The following is a 23,052-nucleotide window of genomic DNA, read 5'->3' on the forward strand; positions in this document are numbered from 1 at the left end:
AGAGGAGAATTGAGAAAAGCCCATTGAATTTGACTGATATAGAAGCAGTTTCAGTAGACTATAAAAGGGATAGATTGCAAGAGATTAAGAATTTAGAGGCTGATGAAGTAGACTGTTTGTATAAACTATTCTTTCAGGAATGGAGTCCATTTGTAAAGATATTAATCACTTGGTTTGAACAGAGTCCAGGGAAATCTGAGCATGTTTATTTGCTTAATGAAAGGGTCAGTGAAGTAGAGGGACTTGAAATTACAAAAGGGAGATGAAATTTCTATAGTTAACGCCTTGGGTCCCAAATGTGAATAGAACTACAATCACTTGGGAAAGTTATTACAAGGGCAAATACCCTGGTAACATCCCACACCTAAAGTTAACATGCAGGGCTGGCACTGTGGCACAGCGGGTTAACGCTCTGGCCTGAGGCGCTGGCATCCCTTATGGGTGCCAGTTCAAAACCCGGCTACTCCACTTCTGATCCAGACCATAGCATCCAGAGTAGAAATGGAACCAATTATAGTTAGAATGGGGATAGTATACCAGGAACTATGCTTAAGGAGTTGGCTTCCATTATTATAAGAATAAGCAGAAGTTTAGTATCAGTGAAATACTGAAAAAGTTAAAAGATAGTAGATTTTGGTGAGAGAGGAATGTTTCAGAATTAAGAATCTTGCAGGCAAGATATAAAACATGGTTTTGTGTGTGTGATGTAGAAGAAAGTAAAAATGAAAGCTGAGTCATGCACATAAAGATAAAGCCCTTCAAGTTGGTAACTGATACAGGACAGCAGGATAATGCTAAAAAGGCATGTGGTTTGGGATCAGGAGGAAGCATTGAAGATTGAATCTGTCTGGAATCATCTAGACTTAAGGTTCTGCTAAACATTGGCCTGGTTATCTTTAGAGACCATTTCCAGATTGCAGTGCATGCGTGGGTTTCCAGTCTTCTCTGACTTTCTGTAATCCATTCTAGCTTTTGTTGAAAATAGAGTGAACACTTGACATTCAGAGATGTATGCATAGTTTTCTCTATCCATAATAGCCCTTGAGTTCACGATGTAAGTGCTTAATAATTTTTTTTCCAGACCAGCCTTGTAGTGCAGCAATTTAAGCTGTAGCCCATATTGCTGAATCCCATATTGGAGTGTCAGTTCAAGATCTAGCTCTTCCACTGCTGTTTCAAGTCCCTACTAATACACCTGGGAGGGCAGCAGAAGATGGCACACGTACATGGATCTCTGCCACCCACACTGGAGACCCAGATAGAGTTCCTGGCTCCCGAGTTCGGCTTGGCCTAACCCTGGCTTTTGTGGCCACGGAGGAGTGAACCAGTAGATGGAAGATCTCCTTTTCTCTCTGTCTCTCCCTTTCTTTGTCATTTTGCCTTTCAAATAAATATATCTTTAAAATAATAATTTTTCCAAGGCGTAAGTTTGAATCAACCAATCCAAAACTGTCTTGCTAGAATAAGTCACCTAGCTAATGACTTGTAGTGAAATCAACATTTATGTTTCAGCTTGCCTTTAACACTTGATTATGTTAATCATTGAATAATTTAGTCTGGTAAATTTCACCAAAGAACAAATTATATGTCAAATTATAGGATTAAATAGTTTAAAAATCAAATGAGTTTTAAAAACTTTTACCATTATAGCTAGCATATAATAATTGTTTAACAAATGGTAGTTACTGGTGTCAGTTTAGGAATTCAAGAATTTCTGAAGCCAATTATTTTTTATATATCCGTGTGAGATGAATAATATCTACATTAAAGTTTTTGTTTTGATTTGTTATCTCCATGAGTTTTTTTTTTTTAAGATTTATTTTATTTATTTGAAAGAGTTATAGAGAGAGAGAGGAAAAGATAGGGGTCTTCCATCTGCTGGTTTGCTCGCCAGATGACCACAGCAGTCAAGGGTTGGGCAATGCCAAAGCCAGGATCCAGGAGCCTCTGGGTCTCCCATGTTGGTACAGTGGATACAAGGGTCCAAACACGTGGGCTGTCCTCTGCTGCTTTCCCAAGCACATTAACAGGGAGCTGGATCAGAAGTGTAGCGACCAGGACTCAAATCAGCACCCGTGTGGGATGGCAGTATTGCAGGCAGCTGCTTGACTGACTACACCACAATGCCAGCCCCATCTCTATGAATAATTAAACTGGAAATAGAACATTGAAATTTTTAGTGAATTAGGAGGTCAAGGTAACATTTATCCTTTTTTTTTCCTTATGTTTGATATGCCTGAAAGTAACTCATATTGTTACTTTGAAAAAGTTCAGCTTTAAAAACATTCTTTAAGTATGTTCCCATTTCACAAGTATATGTGGAGTCTTCAAAAATTCATGGAAGGCCCAGCACGGTGGCACAGTAGGTTAATTCTCCGTCTGTGGCGCCAACATCCCATATAGGCGCCTGGTCTAGTCCCAGCTGCTCCTCTTCCAATCCAGCTCTCTGCTATGGCCTGGGAGAGCAGTAGAAGATGCCTCAAGTCTTTGGCCCCTGCACCTGTGTGAGAGACTAGAAAAAGCTCCTGGCTCCTGGCTTAGGATCGATGCAGCTCTGGCCATTTCTGCCATTTGGGGAGTGAACCAATGGAAGGAAGACCTTTTTCTCTGTCTCTCCCTCCCACTCTCTGTAACTCTACCTCTCAAATAAATAAATAAAATCTTTAAAAAATTTGTTTTCATGGAAAATCTTGCTTTGTTAATTCCATTTTCCACAAACTTTTTGAAGCATCCTTATATGTACTCAAAATCAACATGAATGAATTATAAGATTCTCTTTGTTTTTCTTAGATTTGATGTACTTAAAACCAACAACTCTGTTTTTGCTAAACAACATTATTTTCTCAAGTATGTTATGTACTCATATAACTTTTTTTTTTTTTTTTTTTTTTTTTTTTGCCTTTTAGTGAAGAGCTCAGGAAAGAAGCAAGACAATTAAAGCGGGAACTCTTGGCAGCAAAACAAAAAAAAGTAGAAAACACAGCAAAAGCAGAAAAGAGAAGTGAAGGTAAGGACTTCCATTTTTGGTTGTTACTTCTCTTTTTCCTTGCCTTTCTTTTTCCTCCTTTCTGCCTTTTCTTTCTTGCTTCCTTCTTCTCTCCCCTTCCTACCTTCTCTCCTTCTTGAGTTTTGTTTCTTTAATACTTTCTTTGTTTAGTTAGTGAATCAAATAAATTTCCACTCAGGACATTTCTCTGAGAAGTAAATTCAGTGCAAACATGACATAAGTATTGTCCTTAAGATGGCTTAATAAGAACTGACAGAGTATTTGAAATCAAGCAAAACTGAAATGTTGCCATAGCACATAATTGGATTAAAAGTACACAGGGGTGAAATGTTCATTTTTTTTTCAATATTTCATACTCTTTAAAATATTTTAGAAAAGTGTTTGAGACTTTGTAAACATTTCTGTGTTACTATTCTTTTCTGTTTGTTTTCGTTTTGACTCTTATGTTAAGTCATAGAAAATCTAAAATATTAATAAAACCAATCAGAATCACAGCCTGGTATTTATATGGGTTAAATAAGTTCTTTGTTTCACTGTGGTTTTTGTTAAGCTAGTATAGTTTTTTAAAAAGCTACTTCACTAAACAATTTAATTTGGTTTGGAACTGTTTGAGCTATAAAGTGTGTAATGTTCAGTTTCCAGAATAACAGTTTGGAACCTTCAGATCTATTTTGCTCTTAGAGTAATAAATTTTATTGTAGATTCAGTGAACATGATCAGAAATGTTACGCAGTTACTAATGCACTAAATTTGATTTAATAAGTTTGCCTTGTACATACACATATATCTTCTATATTCTCATGCTTCGGAAAGCTTGGAGTATTTTTATCTGCTAGATTCTGTACCACCTATGTGGATATATGAAAGAATAATGTTCAACAAGCATCTATCCTTAAAGAATCCATATTCAGAATAGTAATACAATATGGGGAAGATACTTTTAGGTCATACAAATATCTCTTTCTCTTCAGACTTTAGCTTCACTGATTTGTTTAAAGGCTATGGTTATTGCTGTGTTTTTCTAATGGTGACTGTTTCCTTGAAGCCCATTATTTTTTTAATCTTTTTTTAAGATTTATTTATTTATTTGAAAGACAGAGTTACAGAGAAACAGAGGTAGAAAGGGAGAGAGAGAGAGTGAAAGAGAGAGTCTTCCATCTGATGGTTCACTCCTCAAGTGGCTGCATTGGCCGGAGCCATACTGATCCAAAGCCATATGGGTGCAGGGGCCCAAGGTCTTGGGCCATCTTCTACTGCTTTCCCAGGTCATAGCAGAGAGCTGGATTGGAAGTAGAGCGGCTAGAACTTGAACCAGGGCCCATGTGGGATGCCGGTACTTCAGACAGTGGCTTTACCCACTATGCCACAGTGCCAGTCCCTATGCCTATTATTTTTATTACGTGGATTTCTTCTGTAAGAAAGAACTATCTTTATTCTAAGATGGGAATGTGACTATTTCTAATAGTCTATGTGTTATAATCCCACATTATTGTTATTTGCTCTGTTCAAATTTTTCAAGCTTTGGATATTTGGTCTTTTAGGGTGGTACTTTTTTTTTTTAAAGGTTTTATTTATTTATTTGACAGGTAGAGTTAAAGACAGTGAAAGAGAGACAGAGAGAAAGGTCTTCCTTCCGTTGGTTCACTCCCCAAATGGCCCCAACTGCCAGAGCTGCGCCGATCCAAAGCCAGGAGCCAGGTACTTCCTCCTGGTCCCCCATGTGGGTGCAGGGGCCCAAGCACTTGGGCCATTCTCTACTGTTTTCCCAGGCCACAGCAGAGAGCGGGACTGGAAGAGGAGCAGCCGGGACTAGAACCGGTGCAGGCGAAGGATTAACCAAGTGCGCATGGCGCCGTGCCCCAGGGTGTTTCTTATCACCTTTGAACTTGCTCCCATCCTTTGAGCACTTTCTTTATTTCTGGCACCACAAGATACTCCATGCATATCCTATATTTTTCCTTCTCCAGACCTGGAATCAACTACTCTTTAATGAACTGTGGTTCCACTTACTGGAGTATTGTATCTAGAAACCAAGAGCTAGGCACTGAATGGGCTATTATTCTTGTGTTTTTAGAGTTCTGTTAAGAGCAATATTTTATTCCTATATTGTTAGAATGCTTATTAAATTTTTAGAACCTATCTATGATACATATTATGGTTTACTTTTGTCTAAGAATTAATATTTTCTAAACTTGCTTAGATCTTTTAAATTGGCAAATATTGCTGATATGATAGTTGTTTATTATGAAAGATTATAAATTTCAGTGAACACTGCATTATATTTGAAGTTCCTATGCAGTTCTTAACTCAGGTATTACTTCTTTCACCATAATTACAAATAATTTCATGAGCCATCTTATTACAAAGCATTATATAGATGAAGTAGAATTTTAGACATCCTTGAATGTATATCAGAACTCTAGCCTATCTTCTCAGCTGACAGATACTCATTCTAAGGTTAGAACTACATGAACTCTGGGAATAGTTCCAGAGGTTCTCAAATGTATTTGCATAGTAAGATTCTCACATGAAATTGGAAAGAGTTTTTTGACCTTGGCTCTGTTACGTCATGCATCAGCTGAGCTGAATATTCTCTTGAACCTATTCAGAAAAGATTTCTTGATTGGCTATATAGCTACACATCATGCTTTTGCAACGCATTTTGGTTTAGTTTAAGTTGTCTGAGAATTCTGGCAACTCATAATGATTTGATCTTTTGAAGATTTTATGTTATATCTAGCAACTTAACTTGCCAGTAAATTTAGAACCAGATAAGTGATATTTTTTTAAAATCTTTTGGGCCAGAGTTGTGGCATAGCTGGTAAAGCCGCCGCCTGCAGTGCCGGCATCCTATATGGGCGCCAGTTCAAGTTCCGGCTGCTGCTTTTCTGATCCTGCTCTCTGCTGTGGCCTGGGAAAGCAGTGGGGATAGATAGCCTGGGTCCTTGGGCCTCTGCACCCTTGTGGGAGACCTGGAAGAAGCTCCTGGCTCCTGGCTTCAGATCGGTGTAGCTCCGGCCATTGAGTGCATCAGCAGATGGAAGACCTCTCTCTGCTTCTCTCTCTGTGTAACTCAGACTTTCAAACAAATAAATAAAAATCTTTAAAAGAACAGTGTTTTGGATAAGTTGGTGTAGCAAATTGTTATGTAGACCTACATTCTGTCCCAACTTTCATATGGTTGCTGTGCATCACAGTTGCTGATATAGAGATTAAAAATATGTTGAATTTGTTATTTTTAATACTAATTTTGATAGTAATACTGGGTGGTGGGTACATGAAGCATTGATGTTTATAAAATGCTTTGGAATATTATAGCTTCTCAAAAAATAAGAATCTTAATTACAGTTGTTAGTACTAAAGTTATTTAAATCTTGGTGTCTTGATTTTCTAATCATAAATTCAGGGATAAAATTCTTTGTACAGTCCTCAAGATTCTTTTAAATAAATTAAGTAATGAGAAAATTTTTTAATATATTTTCAATATTGGATAAAATAAAAAGAAAATAATTTTAAATTTGTAAGAAGAAAGCTGTAACTTCCTGGTTCCATTTTCTTTCCTATCCAATCCTACAAATTGAGAGTGTTAATTTTAATATTGTTGCTGTTCCAGTTATCTACAAATATGTGTGTATACATATATATATATATATAAATATATACAAAGTCCCAAAATAAACTTTCTCTTCATGTTTTTCAAAGTTGCAATTCTATATTGATACTCTGTTAAAAAGGTATTTTGAACCTGTATAGATATTCTTAGTAAAGCTTCTGGTATTATTATTTCCTGGTCAATCCACCTGTCAAGTTGTTTTTTTTTTTTTTTAAGATTTATTTTATTTATTTAAAAGAGTTACAGAGAGAGGTAGAGACAGAGAGAGAGGTCTTCATCCACTGGTTCACTCCCCAGATGGCCACAACAGCCGGAGCTGCACCAATCCGAAGCCAGGAGCCAGGAGCTTCTTCCGAGTCTTTCACGTGGGTGCAGGGGCCCAAGGACTTGGGCCATCTCTACTGCTTTCTCAGGCAATAGCAGAGAACTAGATGGGAAAAGGAGCAGCTGGGACTAGAACTGGCACCCATATGGGATGCTGGCACCACAGGCCAGGGCTTTAACCCACCACGCCGCAGAGCCAGCTATCATTTGTCAAGTCTTAATACTTGCTGGCTATTGCCAATTCATTTTAGAATATATTGTATTATCTTTGAATTAGAAGCACTTGTGAAGTGACCTATAAGAGCAAGCCTTTTGCTCTAATACTTATGCATTAAAATGCATAATTTTCACCTTCTTCTGTGAATGGAAGTCTCCCACTAAATCAGATGTGATACCTTCTCCAGGAATTCTGACATCATAGGAAATCACTTTTAATCAAGCAATGAATATTCCATTGGCTTTATAATATTTACCTGGGTCCCTCAGCCAAATCCTTAGCCATATTTATGCAGATAATTCAAGACTTATTTTAGTCATATCCTGCTTTTAAATCTGTTATGTCTCATTAGGCAAGTTACTTTAAAGTCTGGACCCATATGTTTCTCTCTATATAAACTGAAAGACAAATAGGACTTGTTATTCCTTATATCACATGGATGTTGTTGGGTAAATGCTTTATATTAATATGACATCTTCATTTTTGCCATTGGGTTGACATATATTTACTTCTTTTTTTCCCCCAGAAACGTTTTATTTAAGATATACAAACTTCGCTGGTGCCGCAGCTCAATAGGCTAATCCTCCGCCTGTGGCACCGGCACACCAGGTTCTAGTCCCAGTCGGGGCGCTGGATTCTGTCCCGGTCGCTCCTCTTCCAGGCCAGCTCTCTGCTGTGGCCAGGGAGTGCAGTGGAGGATGGGCCAAGTGCTTGGGCCCTGCACCCCATGGGAGACCAGGAGAAGCACCTGGCTCCTGCCATTGGATCAGCGCAGTGCGCCAGCTGCGACGGCCATTGGAGGGTGAACCAACGGCAAAGGAAGACCTTTCTCTCTGTCTCTCTCTCTCACTGTCCACTCTGCCTATCAAAAAAAAAGATATACAAACTTCATGCATTTCACAAATACAACTTTAGGAACATCGTGATTCTTCTTCCCACCCTACTTCTTAAAGCCTCCAGATAAAGTAAAATTCAAAAGTTACATTTCTTAGTTGAATACAGAATCTGCAGTAGGTTGTAACACCCCAATTTAGGTACATAAAGAATGTGGTGTTTTACTTTAGATACCAGCGATGTCAAAAGAGATGGACTGCAGGACAATCCTGTTTACAGCCTTGGAATCTCTCTAGTCTGCTGTAAATCATCAAGGCTGTGCATAGGATTGTTGTGGGGGTAAGAAATTTTGAATAAGGTTGATAATTAATTGGAGATACAGTTGGTTTCCTGTGTTGGCTCTGTCAAGTTCTTTAATAAACCATATAATCCTTTTCATTAAATTATGGTTAAGTCCTTTCCAGGTTTCTTTAAGTTTCATCCTACACAAACCAGTACCAAAGTGCTGATGCTCACATGGAGATACAGGTTTAAACATATTCTGTAATCAGCTGTAGGGAGATAAGGTGTCAGATGCTCTTTTCAAGGTTCTAAGCAAACAATACCTGCTCTGTGACTAGTGCCAGAAATTAGAGGAGGAAGGAAAACCTGAGCTTGTACATCAGGAAAGAATTGTAAAGCCTTCTCATGAAACTCACCGCTGCGGGACTTAACACCTCTCAGGTTGCTCTGGGCCATTTCAGGTTTCTTCCGACTCTGTTTCTCACACAATGTTAAGTCAGACCACGTGCCTCAGGCTCGCTAGGTTGTGAACATGTACAATTTTTGACTACTTTTCATTTATCTGATGTACAGTGTTAAACAAGCTTCCTCCAGGTTTTTATAAGAAAAAGAAACCTTCTTGGAATGTTAACTCCGTGTTGTGCTAATACCACATATAATTAATTCTTCTCATGGATCAAATCGGTCCTTTTTTCCACAGTGGTTAACTTTCTTCAGGTATCTGTGACTCATCATTTTTTTTCCTTTGGATGCTAGAAGTATCAGACCTCTTTGTCCCTATTTTTCCTGTTTTTAGTCTGCTTAATCTATGTGCTAATTATAATGTATTTGGACTTACCACAGTAGCCTGTCAGGCCATCAGTCATGGCTTGTTTCCTCTTACTTAAGGCATTGCTGCTGACATATCAATGATCTGGTTTTCCAACTTCCAGATAGATCGGAGAATAATAAAAGTAAGCAAGGGTGTACTCTAAAAGGATGAATTTTTTGATACATTAAGTATATCTCAATAATCAAAAAAATTAAGAATAAATAAAGAAAAGGCAGAGCAAGGGCTCATCAGTGGACCTTTGTAGGGTACTATTTTGTTGGAATAAAAATTTGTTGTTGTTTGTGTATGTGTGTATGTGTATATTGTGTGTGTTTTTCAAAAACTGAAAGAGAAAAGCATGGTTATAGACCCCCATCTGATAGTAGCAAGAGATGATAGTTGACCACATCATTCTAGGTCATGACACACAAGAACATGGCAGTCAAATATTATGGACACATTTGCTTTAGATACTTCATTTATTCTGAAAGCATACCAGTGTCTTTAATAAATAAAAAAAAAAAGAAATGAGTTTTACTTATTTGAAAAAGTTATAGAGAGAGAGAAAGAGAGGGAGGGAAAGAGGGGTCTTCCATCTGCTGGTCTACTCCCCAAATGGCTACAATAGCCGGAGCTGAGCCAATCCAAAGCAGGGGCCAGGAGCTTCCTCCAAATCTCCTGGATGCAGGGGCCCAAGGAATTGGGCCATCCTACACTGCTTTCCCAGGCATATTAGAAGGGAGCTGGATCAAAAGTGGAGCAGCCAGGACTTGAACCAGCACCCATACGGGATGCCGTCACTGCAGGCCGGCCCCAGCGTACCAGTATCTTTAAATGATAAACTTATGTGTGCTCATTGGAAAAACTCTGATTCATTAAGGTCAGATGATATTTATTGGTCTTTAACAAGTTAGAGAATGGGGAGTGAGTCTAAACTAAGTGTTAAAATTGTTAATATTCTAATAAATTAAAGATGAAATTCTCTTATCTGGAACATTCATTTGTATGAAACTCTTCATTCTCTTCAAGTCCTGGAGAAATAAGTCTTCACTCTCTACCTAGGATAGTCTCTCAAGTGAAATATTATTGAACACATTATTACCTTCATGTACTAGAAAGTATGCCTGTTATATACATTGAGAGAGAGAGAGAGAGACGCTTCCCATCTACTGGTTCATTCTCCCAAATGTCTACAACAGCTGGTGCTGGGCAGGCCAAAACTGAGAGCCAGGAACTCAGTACAGGTCCTCTCCATTATAAAGGTGGCAGGGACCCAACACTTAAGTCATCACCTCTTGGCTCTCCAGCTCTTATTAGCAAGAAGCTGGACTTGGAGCTGGAGCCAAGGACTTGAACCTAGGCTCTGCAATATGGGATACAAGCATCTGAACCACTAAGCTACTCCTGCCCGTGGCATGCTATATTCTTGCCAGTGTTTTCAATAAGATAGTTTTAAAAGACTAAATATTGTGAAGGGCTACGTGTACATAATGTCAGAGTTACATAAAGGATTTAATTTTTTGGTAAAGTATTGAAGAGGTGACCATCTTTAAATTTAATCCATAAATTTCTTGGGGTTTCTTTTGTTTTGTTTTTTAACAATCCATTGAAAGCCTTTGGCCTTAGACCACTGATATTCTATGTATTATAATAAAATAATGATCAAAAATCCATCCTGAGCATTACCATTAAATATACTGAGTCAAGCATGACAGAAATAATCAAAATCTTTATATTTATCAAAACTGGCAGCAAACTGGAGATTTCTGAAAAACTAATAAATATACAATTATGAGAGCACTGTAAATGTGGAGCCATTAACCTAGAATTTAATTATTACATACAATGAAACTCTAACCAATCTACATATTTTACATTACTTAAATTCTGGACCATCTTACAGGCCTCCTATCTATTGCTACTTTTAAGAACTGATGTATAAGAGGAGGCTTTGGCTCCTGCTATTATAGACATTGCTCTGTAGAAGTGGTGCCAAAGCAAATGAGAGCCAGACAGACACTGGGCAACTCTATGACTCGCTGAGGAAAAATAACTAAATGTGAATTCTTTGTGCACACTTGCTGGGGGGAGCACAAGAAGAAGCGCCCAGATACTTCCATTAACTTCTCACAGTTTTCTTTTTTTGTTCTTCTTTTTTAAAGATTTATTTATTTCCTTAAGAGTCTGAGTTACAGACAGAGAGAGGTCTTTCATGCTCTGGTTCAATCCCCAAGTGGCCACAATGGCTAGAGCAGGGCCAATCTGAAACAAGGAGCCAGGAGCTTCCTGTGGGTCTCCCATGTGGGTGCAGCCATCAGCAGGGAGCTGGTAGGAAGTAGAGCAGCCAGGAGTTGAACTGGCACTTCAATGGGATGCCAGCACCACAGGCAGATGCTTAACCTACTATACCAGAGCACCGGCCCCAACTTCTCAGTTCTCTAAGATGGGCTCAGAGAGGGGGAAACCATGTCTGCTAAAGCGAAGGGAGAATTTGAAGAAATAGCAAAGGTAGACAAGGTTTGTTATAAAAAGAGAAATGAAAACCTAAATCCCTCTTAAAGGGAAACAAAAAAGAAATTCAAGGATCCCAATGCAGTCAAGAGGCCTCCTTCAGCCTTTTTCTTGTTCTGTTCTGAGTGTTACTGCTCAAAATCAAAGGAAAACACCCTCGCATATCCATTGGTAGATGTTGCAAAGAAACTGGGAGTGATGTGGAATAACACTGCTGCAGATGACAAGCAGCCTGATGAAAAGTAGGCAGCTTGGGGCGGCACTGTGGCGTAGTGGATAAAGCCGCAGCCTGCAATGCTGGTATCCCATCTAGGTGCCAGTTCGTTCCTGGCTGCTCCACTTCCAATCCAGCTCCCTGCTGTGCCCTGAGAAGCATTGAAAGATGGCTGAAATCCTTGGGCCTCTGCACCCACATGGGAGATCCAGAAGAAGCTCCTGTCTCCTGGCTTCAGATCAGTGTAGCTCCAGCCATTGTGGCCATACAAAAAAGGATATTGCTGCATATTAACCTAAAGGAAAATCTCTTGCTACAGAAAACATGGCAGGAGGGAGTGGTCAAGGCTGAAAAGAGCAAGAAAATGAAGAGGAAGAGGTGGAAGAGGAAGATGAAGAAGATAATGATGATGAATATATTGGTTCTATCACAGATTTTTTTTCTTGTCTATAAAGCACTTAACCCCCCTGTACACAACTTACTCCTATTAAAGAAAAAAGTTGAAGCATAAGGTTGGGTAAGACTTGTTTTTAGGGGTCGGCATTGTGGCATAGCAGGTTAAGCCACTGCCTGCAATGCCAACATCCCATATGAGTATCTCATATCAAGTCCCAGCTGCTCCACTTCTGATCTAGCGTCCTGCTGATGGGCCTGGGAAGGTGGCAGAAAATGGCCCAAGGCCTTGGGCCCCTGCACCCATGTGGGAGACCCATATGAAGCTCCTGGCTTCTGCCTTCCACCTGACCTAGCCTGGGCCTCTGTGGCCATTTGAGGAGTGAACTAGCGAATGGAAGATCTCTCTCTATCTCCCTCTCTCTTTTCTCTCTTTCTGTGACTCTGCACATAAAATAAAATAAAATCTTTTTTAATAAGTTTTTTTTTTTTGGGACAGGCAGAGTGGATAGTGAGAGAGACAGAGAGAAAGGTCTTCTTTTTTTTTTTTTTTTGCCGTTGGTTCACCCTCCAATGGCCGCCACGGCCAGCGCACTGCACTGATCCAATGGCAGGAGCCAGGTACTTATCCTGGTCTCCCATGGGGTGCAGGGCCCAAGCACTTGGCCCATCCTCCACTGCACTCCTGGGCCACAGCAGAGAGCTGGCCTGGAAGAGGGGCAACTGGGAAAGAATCCGGCGCCCCGACCAGGGCTAGAACCCGGTGTGCCGGCGCCGCTAGGTGGAGGATTAGCCTATTGAGCCGCGGCGCCAGCCAAAGATTTGTTTTTATACTGTACAATGTCTTTTTTGTGTAACTAGTGCCATACTGAATGTGGCTTTAGATAGCCATGTTGGTGTTTTCGATAGCCACTAACCTTGCCTGATACAGTATGGGGGCTATAAATTGGCATGAAATTTAAAGCAAGTGCACAACACAAATCAGTTATATATGAGGACAGTAATTTTTTCATCTTCAGTTGTCTCTGATGCAGCTTATATGAAATAATTATTGCTCTGTGAACTGAATTTTGTAATTCCTTCTGAAAAAGTTATATTTGTGTTGTTCATATTCTGAAGGCTTCTTTTTTAAAGATTTATTTATTTTAGCTGAAAGGCAGTTACACAGAGAGAGAAGGAGAGGCAGAGAGAGAGGTCTTCTATCCATTGGTTCACTCCCCAATTGGCCGCAATGGTCAGAGCTGCGCCAAACCAAAGCCAGGAGCCAGGAGCTTCCTCCAGGTCTCCCATGCAGGTGCAGGGCCCAAGCCCTTGGGCCATCTTCTACTGCTTTCCCAGGCCATAGCAGAGAGTTGGATTGGAAGTGGAGCAGCCAGGACTGGAACCAGCCTCCGTATGGGAATGCCAGCACTGCAGGTGGCGGCTTTACTCTCTAAGCCTCTGTGCTGGCCCCTTGAATGCCCCTAAGTACAAATTTTTTTTTTGGTAAAAAACAAATAAACAAACAATGTATGTAGCATATATCTTTTTCATCCTTTCACTGTCTTTTTTTTTTTTTTTTTTTTTTTGACTTAGAGATTTCGCATCCAATGGTTCAATTCTTAAATGCCTGCAAAAGATAGAGCTGGGCTAGGCCAAATCCAGAATCTGGAAACTCAGTCCAAGTCTTCCACAAGGGTGGCAGGACCCCAACGATGTGAACCATCACCTGCTGCCTCCCAGAGCGCACATTAGCAGGAATCTGGAATAGAGACTGGAGCCAAAACTCAAACCCAGCTGCTCTAGGTGTCCCAGGCTAGGGCTAACCACTTTACCAAATACTCACCCCCTTCACTATCTTAGTAGACTTTTCTGATAAGCATTCTTCTTGCCTGGTGATTGGTGTAACTCCTATATAGGAAATGTGACAAGAGCCTTTAGCTATATTTTTAGTAACTGCACTTTGTCCTTCTTTTGCTATTTGTGTCATTCTTGACTAAAAATAGGCTAATTGATACTGATAAGTATTAGTCTTTTGTTTTAAAAATTTGTTTGCTTTGTTTGAAAGGGAGAGCAACAGAGAAAAGGGGAGAGAAAGAGACAGAGATCGTCAGTTCTTTGGTTCACCCCCAAACAGCCACAACAGCAAAATCTTGGCCAGGCCAAACCAGGAGCCAGGAATTCCAACCTGATCTCCCACATGGGTGGCAGGGACCCAACCACTTGGACCATCTTCCACTAGCTTCCCAAACACATTAACGGAAAGCTGGACTGGAAGCAGAGAAGCCAGGACTGAAATTGGCACTCCTATATAGGATTCTGGCATCCCAAGTGACTGTTTAACCCACTGCACCACAATGCCAACCCCAGTATTTATCTCTTTTGTTCTCCCTGATTGGCGACAACTAACTGAGCACCAAAGGGGAAACCTGGTGAAGTGAAATGGACACTATGAGAAACAGTGACTTAATGAGCTCTTGTCCTGACTGTTGATGTACAATGTAATACTTTATCCTTTTTAGTATTTTTTTTCTTCTAGTACTATTGGTTGAACTCTGTAATTAACACATAAGTATTCTTAAGTGTTTAAATTTAACTAAAAAGTGATCCCTGTTAAATATAAGAGTAGGAATAAGAGAGGGAGGAGATGTACAATTTGGGACATGCTCAATCAGACTTGCCCCAAGTGGTGGAGTTAGAAACGTGCCAGGGGATTCCAGTATAATCCCATCAAGGTGGCATGTACCAATGCCATCTCACTAGTCCAAGTGATCAATTTCAGTTCACAGTTGATCACACTGATAGGTCTAAGAGTCAAAGGGATCACACAAACAAGACTAGTGTCTGCTAATACTAACTGATAGAATAGAAAAGGGAGAGAATGATCCAACATGGGAAGTGGGATACTCAGCAGACTCATAGAATGGCAGATGTCCTAAATAGCACTCTGGCCTCAGAATCAGCCCTTAAGGCATTCGTATATGGCTGAAGAGCCCATGAGAGTATTTTAGGCATGGAAAGCCAAGACAGATTATATGTTTGGAGCCTAAATGGAAATAATTACAAATTTTTGTCCACTTTAGAAAGTAAAAGAGGTGATGGGTATATATACCTGTGTGTATGCATGTGCTCACATACATACGTATACATGCACAAAGAAGCAGGTTGTATTTTGTTGTTTTGTTTTGGAATTTAGATTGTCTCAAAGGGAACTAATATCATCATTAAAAGTTTGATTATAACCAGTGTTCCCAGTTGGAAATAGAGTTGTTAACTTTTCCAGACTGCTGTCAAGACCTTACTTTAAGTAAGATGTTTTCCTTTTATGTGACATTTTCTGAGGTTTTGCCAAAAATTACATCAAACGTATACAGTAATTCATCTGAGTCCTGAGTTTCTTCAACATCTTGCAGCACTTAATCAAGTTTGAAAAAGATACTCTTTTCACAACTTACAGTGTAAACCTGTGAATATGTTGCATAAAACTGACTGAGGACTGTTTAATCTTCCTGGTATCAGGTTGATTTTTTAAAATGATTAATGTAGTATGCTAAAAATTTTTAAAGGTTCTTGGTTTCAAAATTTTTCACATAAACTCCTGGCAGATGGTATAACTGCAGCTTTTGGATATTACTATTTTTTCATGTAAAAATCAAGTAATCCTCAAATTATATTAATAGCTACATTTAAAGGATTTGCAACACTAGAAAGCACACAGGGAATAATTAAGTACTCAGAACTAACAAGATGTCCACATAATAAGAGATCATTAAGAATTTATTTTGATAAACAAAAATATTTTATATTGATTTATTTACTTTGTTTTTAGAAAAAAAAAGTCTACAGTAGCCTGTGAGCTCACAAACATAATGTTGCAGTATGTTTAAAATGTTAAACTAAGGTAGCCTTAAGAAATGTCTCAAGCATCAGAAATTCTGCTCCTGAATATGCTCTATTCTGCATAGTGATGTGCAGACATCACAGTTTTGGCCTTAGAAATGGCCTCTGGCCCTACTTTTCTATCATATACAAGGGCCAACCAATTAAAGGAATCATCCGATAACATACAGCAAAGTAGAAGCAATAGAACTCAGGACCCCTGGTTTCCAGTCCAGTGCTCTTAAAACTACTCTATGCAGACTGGAATAGATACCGTCTATAAAGTTTTAATTGCTTTTTTAAAAAATCTACCTTGGTTTAGGCTGGAATAATTATTTATAAAACACTCTCAGTAAGAATCCTATCATGAGCACATTATCTTCATAAACATATGCCCTTTTCCAGGATTAAAAATGGAATTTTGCAATTAATAGCAAAAAAATTTCAAGGTTACAGAAAACATCAGTTCTTGGCAACATGGCCGACTAGGGGTCCAAAGTGTCTCACCCATTGAAAATAACTAATAACGTAAGATATAAAAACATCTCATATACTCCTATGGCTGACAACAAAAAATGCAAGTAATACTTAAACCAGGGAATAAGCAAAGGTGTGAAGTAAGACAAATACATAGAACACGGGGCCTGGCTTTCACCCTGTTGATATTTGTTGAACTGAGTGAACTGAAACATTGTTTTGTTTTGTTTTGTTTTGTTTTGTTTTGTTTTGTTTTGTTTTTTGAGGTTTCACAAAGTTCATGGAAGAGAATGCACAACCTAAGTTCTTCCCAAGGTAGGAAGGGTCTAATAGGAGACTATTCCAAGTAACTGGGGATCCACAGGACCCTATCTTTAGAGGCAGGGAGAGTTAGAATTAGAATTAAATATGGTCACCTCACCCCCATAAGAGGACTATAAGGAAAACTGCCTATCTTGAGTCATAGCATAGAAGATTGAGTGCAAGGGATCAACTTTGAGCTCTAACAACAAAGCAGTCTTCCTATCAGTTTGGAACTAACATTTACTCTGTCTGGGTAGTCTCAAAATCTGTCTGCCAAATATTTAGCCAAAAATAGTCCTGCATCCTAAGTACCCTAAGAAACCTGTTACAATCAAACAAAACCTTTCAGGATGAACCTACTTTCATTCCCAATTCACACACACACAAAAAGAGCAGCTTCAAATCCACACAAACACACACACACACCCCAAATTCAGACACTCCAGCTAAAAGCTAGTAGAAACATCAGGAAACACAATTAGAACCACAAAATTTCAGATTTTATTCAGATACTAAAGATAAGATGTATATATAATATACATCATGAAATGATAGACTTATAGATATCTATAGAGATAGATATTTCTATAGATATCTCTATAGATAGATATAAAGAACAAGCACATTTTAAAACAAAGGATAGATATCTCCTGGAATGGGAACTGTAATAGTTAGCATTAAAAACTCATATTTTATAGCAAATTTCATACTGCTATAAAGGGCATTAGTAAATTGAAAGATAGAATTGAAATATTATGTAGAATTCAGCTCAACAAGAAATGAGAGACCTGGAAGAATAGAAAAATTCTCTGATAAATGTATAATCCCATTCCAGAAGGAGATCAGAGGTCAAGTAGAGGCAATAGGTGAAAAATTGAGAGCTGGGAATATTTTGTAACTAAGGAAAAATTAGTTTACAGAGTAAAGAAGCCATTCTAAAACTAAAAGAAGATAGGAAAAAATAAATCCAGATCACATACAGCATGGTAGAACTTAAGAGCATTGAGGGGCCGGCGCTGTGGCGTAGCAGGTAAGGCTGCCTCCTGCAGTGCCGCATCCCATATGGGCACTGGTTCAAGTCCCTGACTCCTCCACTTCCAATCCAGCTCTCTGCTGTGGCCTGGGAAAGCACTGTAAGATGGCCCAAGTCCTTGGGCCCCTGCACCTGTGTGGGACCCAGAGGAACCTGGCTCCTGGCTTCAGATTGGCGCAGGTCTGGCTGTTGCAGCCAATTGGGTAGTGAACCAGCAGTTGGAAGACTCCCCCACCCCGTGTGTATGTGTGTGTGTGTGTGTGTGTGTGTGTGTAACACTGACTTTCAAGTAAAATAAATAAATCTTAAAAAAAAAAAAAAGGCGATAAGAGCAGCTGTAGCGGCCATTTGGGGAGTGAACCAACGGAAAGAAGACCTTTCACTCTGTCTCTCTCACTGTCTATAACTCTACCTGTCAAATAAAAAAAAAAATAAGAGCATTGAACACAAAGTCATCTTTTTTTGGGGGGGGGGGGACAGGCAGAGTGGACAGTGAGAGAGAGAGACAGAGAAAGGTCTTGCTTTTCCGTTGGTTCACCCCCTAATGGCTGCTGCAGCCGGCACGCTGCGACCCGCACACCGCACTGATCCGAAGCCAGGAGCCAGGTGCTTCTCCTGGTCTTCCATGGGGTGCAGGGCCCAAGCACTTGGGCCATCCTCCACTGCACTTCTGGGCCATAGCAGAGATCTGGACTGGAAGAGGAGCAACCGGGACAGAATCTGGCGCCCCGACTGGGATTAGAACCTGGGGTACCAGCGCCGCAGGTGGAGGATTAGCCTATTGAGCTGCGGCGCCAGCCACAAAGTCATCTTTAAAGCATCCAGAGAAAAAAGACATTATCATTTTAAAGTAAAAGCTGGGGTCCTGCACTGTGGTATAGCAGGTTAAGCTGCCCCGTGCCTTGCTGGCATCTCATATGGGCTCCAGTTCTGGCTGCTCCACTTCCGATCCAGCTCTCTGCTGTGGCCTGGGAAGGCAGTAGAGGATGGCCCAAGTGCTTGGGCCCCTGCACCCGCATGGGAGACCAGGAAGAAGCACATGGCTTCTGGCTTCGGATCCATGCAGCGCCAGCCGTAGCGGCCATTTGGGGAGTGAACCAAGGGAAGGAAGACCTTTCTCTCTCTCTCTCTCTCTCTCTCTCTCTCACTGTCTATCTCTCTCTGTCAAATAAATTTTTAAAAAGATTTTAAATGGCACAAAATGAGATAGGGGAAATAAAAGATGGCTATATCAATACCTGTATTAAAATAATGCAAAAAGGAGGCCGGCACTGTGGTTTAGTAGGCTTAGGCATCGGTATCCCATATAGGTGCACATTTGTGTGCTGGCTTTTCCTCTTCCAATCCAGCTCTCTGCTATGGCCTGGGAAAGCAGTAGAATCTGGCCCAAGTCCTTGGGCCGCTGCACTCACATGGGAGATCCGGAGGAAGCTCCTGGTCCTGGCTTTTGATTGGCACAGCTCCAGCCAATGCGGGCATCTGGGGAGTGAACAGGCGGATGGAAGACCTCTGTTTCTCTGCCTCTTCCTCTCTGTAACTGTCTTTCAAATAAATAAAGTCTTTTAAAAAAAAAGTTAAAAAAAATTTTAGAGGATGTTTTCAAACAGGTTATATTCTGTGATACAATGCAATTGTTGAGGCCGGCGCCGCGGCTCACTAGGCTAATCCTCCGCTTTGCGGTGCCGGCACACTGGGTGCTAGTCCTGGTCGGGGCGCCGGATTCTGTCCCGGTTGCCCCTCTTCCAGGCCAGCTCTCTGCTGTGGCCAGGGAGTACAGTGGAGGATGACCCAAGTGCTTGGGCCCTGCACCCATAGGAGACCAGGATAAGTACCTGGCTCCTGCCATCGGATCAGCGCGGTGCTCTGGCCACAGTGCACCAGCCGCAGCGGCCATTGGAGGGTGAACCAATGGCAAAAGAAGACCTTTCTCTCTGTCTCTCTCTCTCACTGTCCACTCTGCCTGTCATAAAAAAAAAAAAAAGAAAAAAAAAACACAATGCAATTGTTGAGAATTATAGCCCGCCCTTTATATCTTTGAGATTTATATCCTGTGGTCAGCTAAGTACATATCAAAAATATTTGGGAAAAATAATTGCATCTGTGCTGAATATGTGTAGATTTTTTTCTTGCCATTATTCTCTAATGAGGGAACATAGTGTAACAACTATTCACGTAGTGTTTACATTGTATTAGATATTAAAAATAATCTAGGCGTCATCTAAAATATACTAAAGGATGTGCATAGGCTATATGTAAATGTCATTTCGTTGTATATTAAGGACTTGAACATCCAAAGATTTTAGTAACCACAGGGGCACCTGAAACCAATTCCCCACACCAAGGGACAACTGTAGTAACAACCAATTTTAAGGAGTTACTGGTTTCTAAGAATGTTCATGCAGTCCTAACAGTACGTAGAAGCAGTTGCAGCTTTAGGTGTTAATATTTCAAGAAATTATCATAAAAGTTCCCGTGGAAAAGAAGCTTTTTAAAGAAAACATCAGGCAAAATTAAGCCAATGAAGTAACAGGAAAGAATAATAAAGAGCAGAAATCAATAAAATAAAAACCATTTTTAGAGCTGGGTTACAGTAATTAAAATGACCAGTAGTGTAACTTCTTAGCCCCTTGCACGTAACAGATATTCAGAACATTAATTTGACTTTATAGTATTAGATGTTTGTCACTTTTCTTTCCCAGATGTCCTTCTACTAAAGACAAAGCAAAATCTACTTGCTGTGTGCAATGAGTGCCATAAAAGGAGTTTCTATTTATAGACCTAGTTTTATAAGCTACAAAACAAGCTGCTGTTAAAGAGAGAAAAGGAGAGAGGAACAGACAGATAGACTTTAAAAATACCATGTTTAAAGAAGACTGAGGATTACTTCTTGATGCAGAACAGCCCAGGAGTAAACCCTTCAGGCCAGCAGGTCATTCTAGGACTCAGATTTTGTTAGTTTTTGCTTTTCTGCCATCTCCGGAGGTGTTATCACTCTCCACATGTTAGAACCTGGCACATCTCCATGTCTCGGTTCCAGGATGGTGAAAAGGGAAAGACTAAGTACCAACACATGACTTCATCTTTCTTTTTTGAAAGATTTATTTATTTATTTAAGAAGCAGAGCTACAGAGAGGGGGAGAGAGAGAGATCTTTCATCCACTGGTACCCTCCCCAGATGGTACCCTCCCCAGGACTGGGCCAGGCCAAAGCCAGGAAATTCATCTGTGCCTCCCTCATAGGTGTACAGCCCTAGGACTTCAGCCATCTTCTGCTACTTTCCCAGGCACATTAGCAGAGAGGTGGATGGGAAATGGAGCAACCAAGACTTGAAAGAGTGCCTGTTTGCTATGCTAGAGTCACAGGTGGCAGCTTAACCTGCAGTGCCACAATGCCAGCCTCAAATGATTTCATCTTGAAGTAGATGATCGAATGATGCACAAACTTTTTTCTTTTTGTCATACTATTCTGAAGTTACATGGCCACACATCAGTGTAAAAGAGGCTGGGAAATGTAGTCTGTATTTGTGTGCCCAAGTGCCTAGCCAGAACACATCACTGGTGGGGATTGTGGGACTGGTTCTTTCACCAAAAGATAAATAGGGAAGCTAAATTCAGCAGAAATTTTAGCACATTCTGTTATATAATACCAAGAAAGTGCTAGGAAAAACCAAGGAGCCAGTAGACCATTTGGTCTGGAAAAGCTTGTTATGAAAAATGAATGAGATTCTACTGAAACATGGCACAGTGACTGGTAAAGTAAAAGGCATTTAACAAACATTTCTTGAGGAGTGAATGGAATTGCTTTTGGCTTAAGTAGATGTTTATATGGATGTAATAGCTAAGGAGGAAGGAAGAATTAGAATAAAGAAAGGCTATATAATTTTTAATATGAATCTGTGGTAAAATGAAAAGTACAGATGTACAAGTAATGAACAAAATAATTTCAGATAATAAAGGCTATGAAAATAATGTAAAACAAGACAACATGATGTAGCAATGTATATTGCAAAGGGCCTAATCAAGAGGAAGATCCACAAACAGTAATTTGAACATAGAGAAAGACATTAGTAGATTATAAAGAATAAAGTAAACAATTTGATGTTTTGAAATGTATGCATGCCTGTGAAACTGTCACCACTATCAAGAAAATGAACATTTCCTTTAAGGACCAACATGTTCTCATGTACCTTGATAATCCCCTCTCCAATACTCAGGCAGAAAATCTTCTTATCATTTATAAAATTTGTGTTTTGTAGAATCTTATTTAAATGGAATTATATACTCTGTGTTCCCCATTTTTTTTTGTTTGCGTTTTTTTTGAGGGGGTAGTATGTGATATTCCCCCCTTTTTTTTTTGATCTGGCTTTTTTCACTCAGCCTAAGTGTTTTGAGATTTACCCTTCCTGTGTGTATAAATAGTTCAGTCATTTTATTATCCATTGTATATATATTGTAAATATACATATATTTGTATATATATTGTAAATATATAAAAAATTTGTGATATATATATTGTGATATATATATCACAAATTTTGATGTAGAAATAAAAAGCCTTGTGCTTTTATTTCTCTTGAGCAAATATCTGGAAGTGGAATAGCTATGCCTTGTGATAGATGTATGTGTAACTTTTAAAAAAACTATTTCCAAACTGGTTGTGCTATTTTACATGTCTACAAATAGTACAGCAGATTTCCAGTTACTGCATATCCTTGTTAGTACTTGATATGGTATGGTTACTATTTAATTTCACCCATTCTAATAATTTTTACTCTTACTTTGTGGTTTTAAATTTGCATCTTTCAAATTGATGCATTATGATGAGCATCATTCCATATGCTTATTTGCCATCCACGTATGTTATGTGGCACAGTGTTTTTTCAGATTTTTTGTCCATTCTTTCATTGTGATGTTTATTTTCTACTATTGAATTTTGAAGGTTCTTTACATACTTTGAATATGAGATCATCATCAGATATGTGATTTGAAATTATTTTCTCCCAAACAGTAACTTATTTTTTTTTTCATTCTCTTAATATGTCTTTCAAAGAAAAAAAAACTTAAGTTTTGAAGACCTCTGATCCATCAACATTTTCATTTTTGGATTGAGTTTTCAAATCCAAGAAATCTTTGCCTAATCTAAGATCACAATGATCTTCATCCATATGTTTTTCTA

The 23,052-nt window shown here is 39.4% G+C and overlaps 1 protein-coding gene across 2 annotated transcripts in view; it reads left to right on the forward strand.

Annotated features, from left to right (window-relative positions):
- Positions 1-23,052, forward strand: part of CWC27 (CWC27 spliceosome associated cyclophilin) — a 228,624-nt gene that overhangs the window by 116,315 nt on the left and 89,257 nt on the right. For both annotated transcript variants that reach the window (XM_051853710.3, XM_002714061.6), the window contains exon 11: positions 2,907-3,007. In XM_051853710.3, coding sequence (XP_051709670.1) covers positions 2,907-3,007 — 101 coding nt within the window. The remainder of the gene's footprint in view (positions 1-2,906; positions 3,008-23,052) is intronic.

This window comes from Oryctolagus cuniculus, chromosome 14, assembly GCF_051225735.1.
Source record: "Oryctolagus cuniculus isolate XC-2025 breed Fujian yellow rabbit chromosome 14, ASM5122573v1, whole genome shotgun sequence".
Taxonomy (NCBI): Eukaryota; Metazoa; Chordata; class Mammalia; order Lagomorpha; family Leporidae; genus Oryctolagus; species Oryctolagus cuniculus.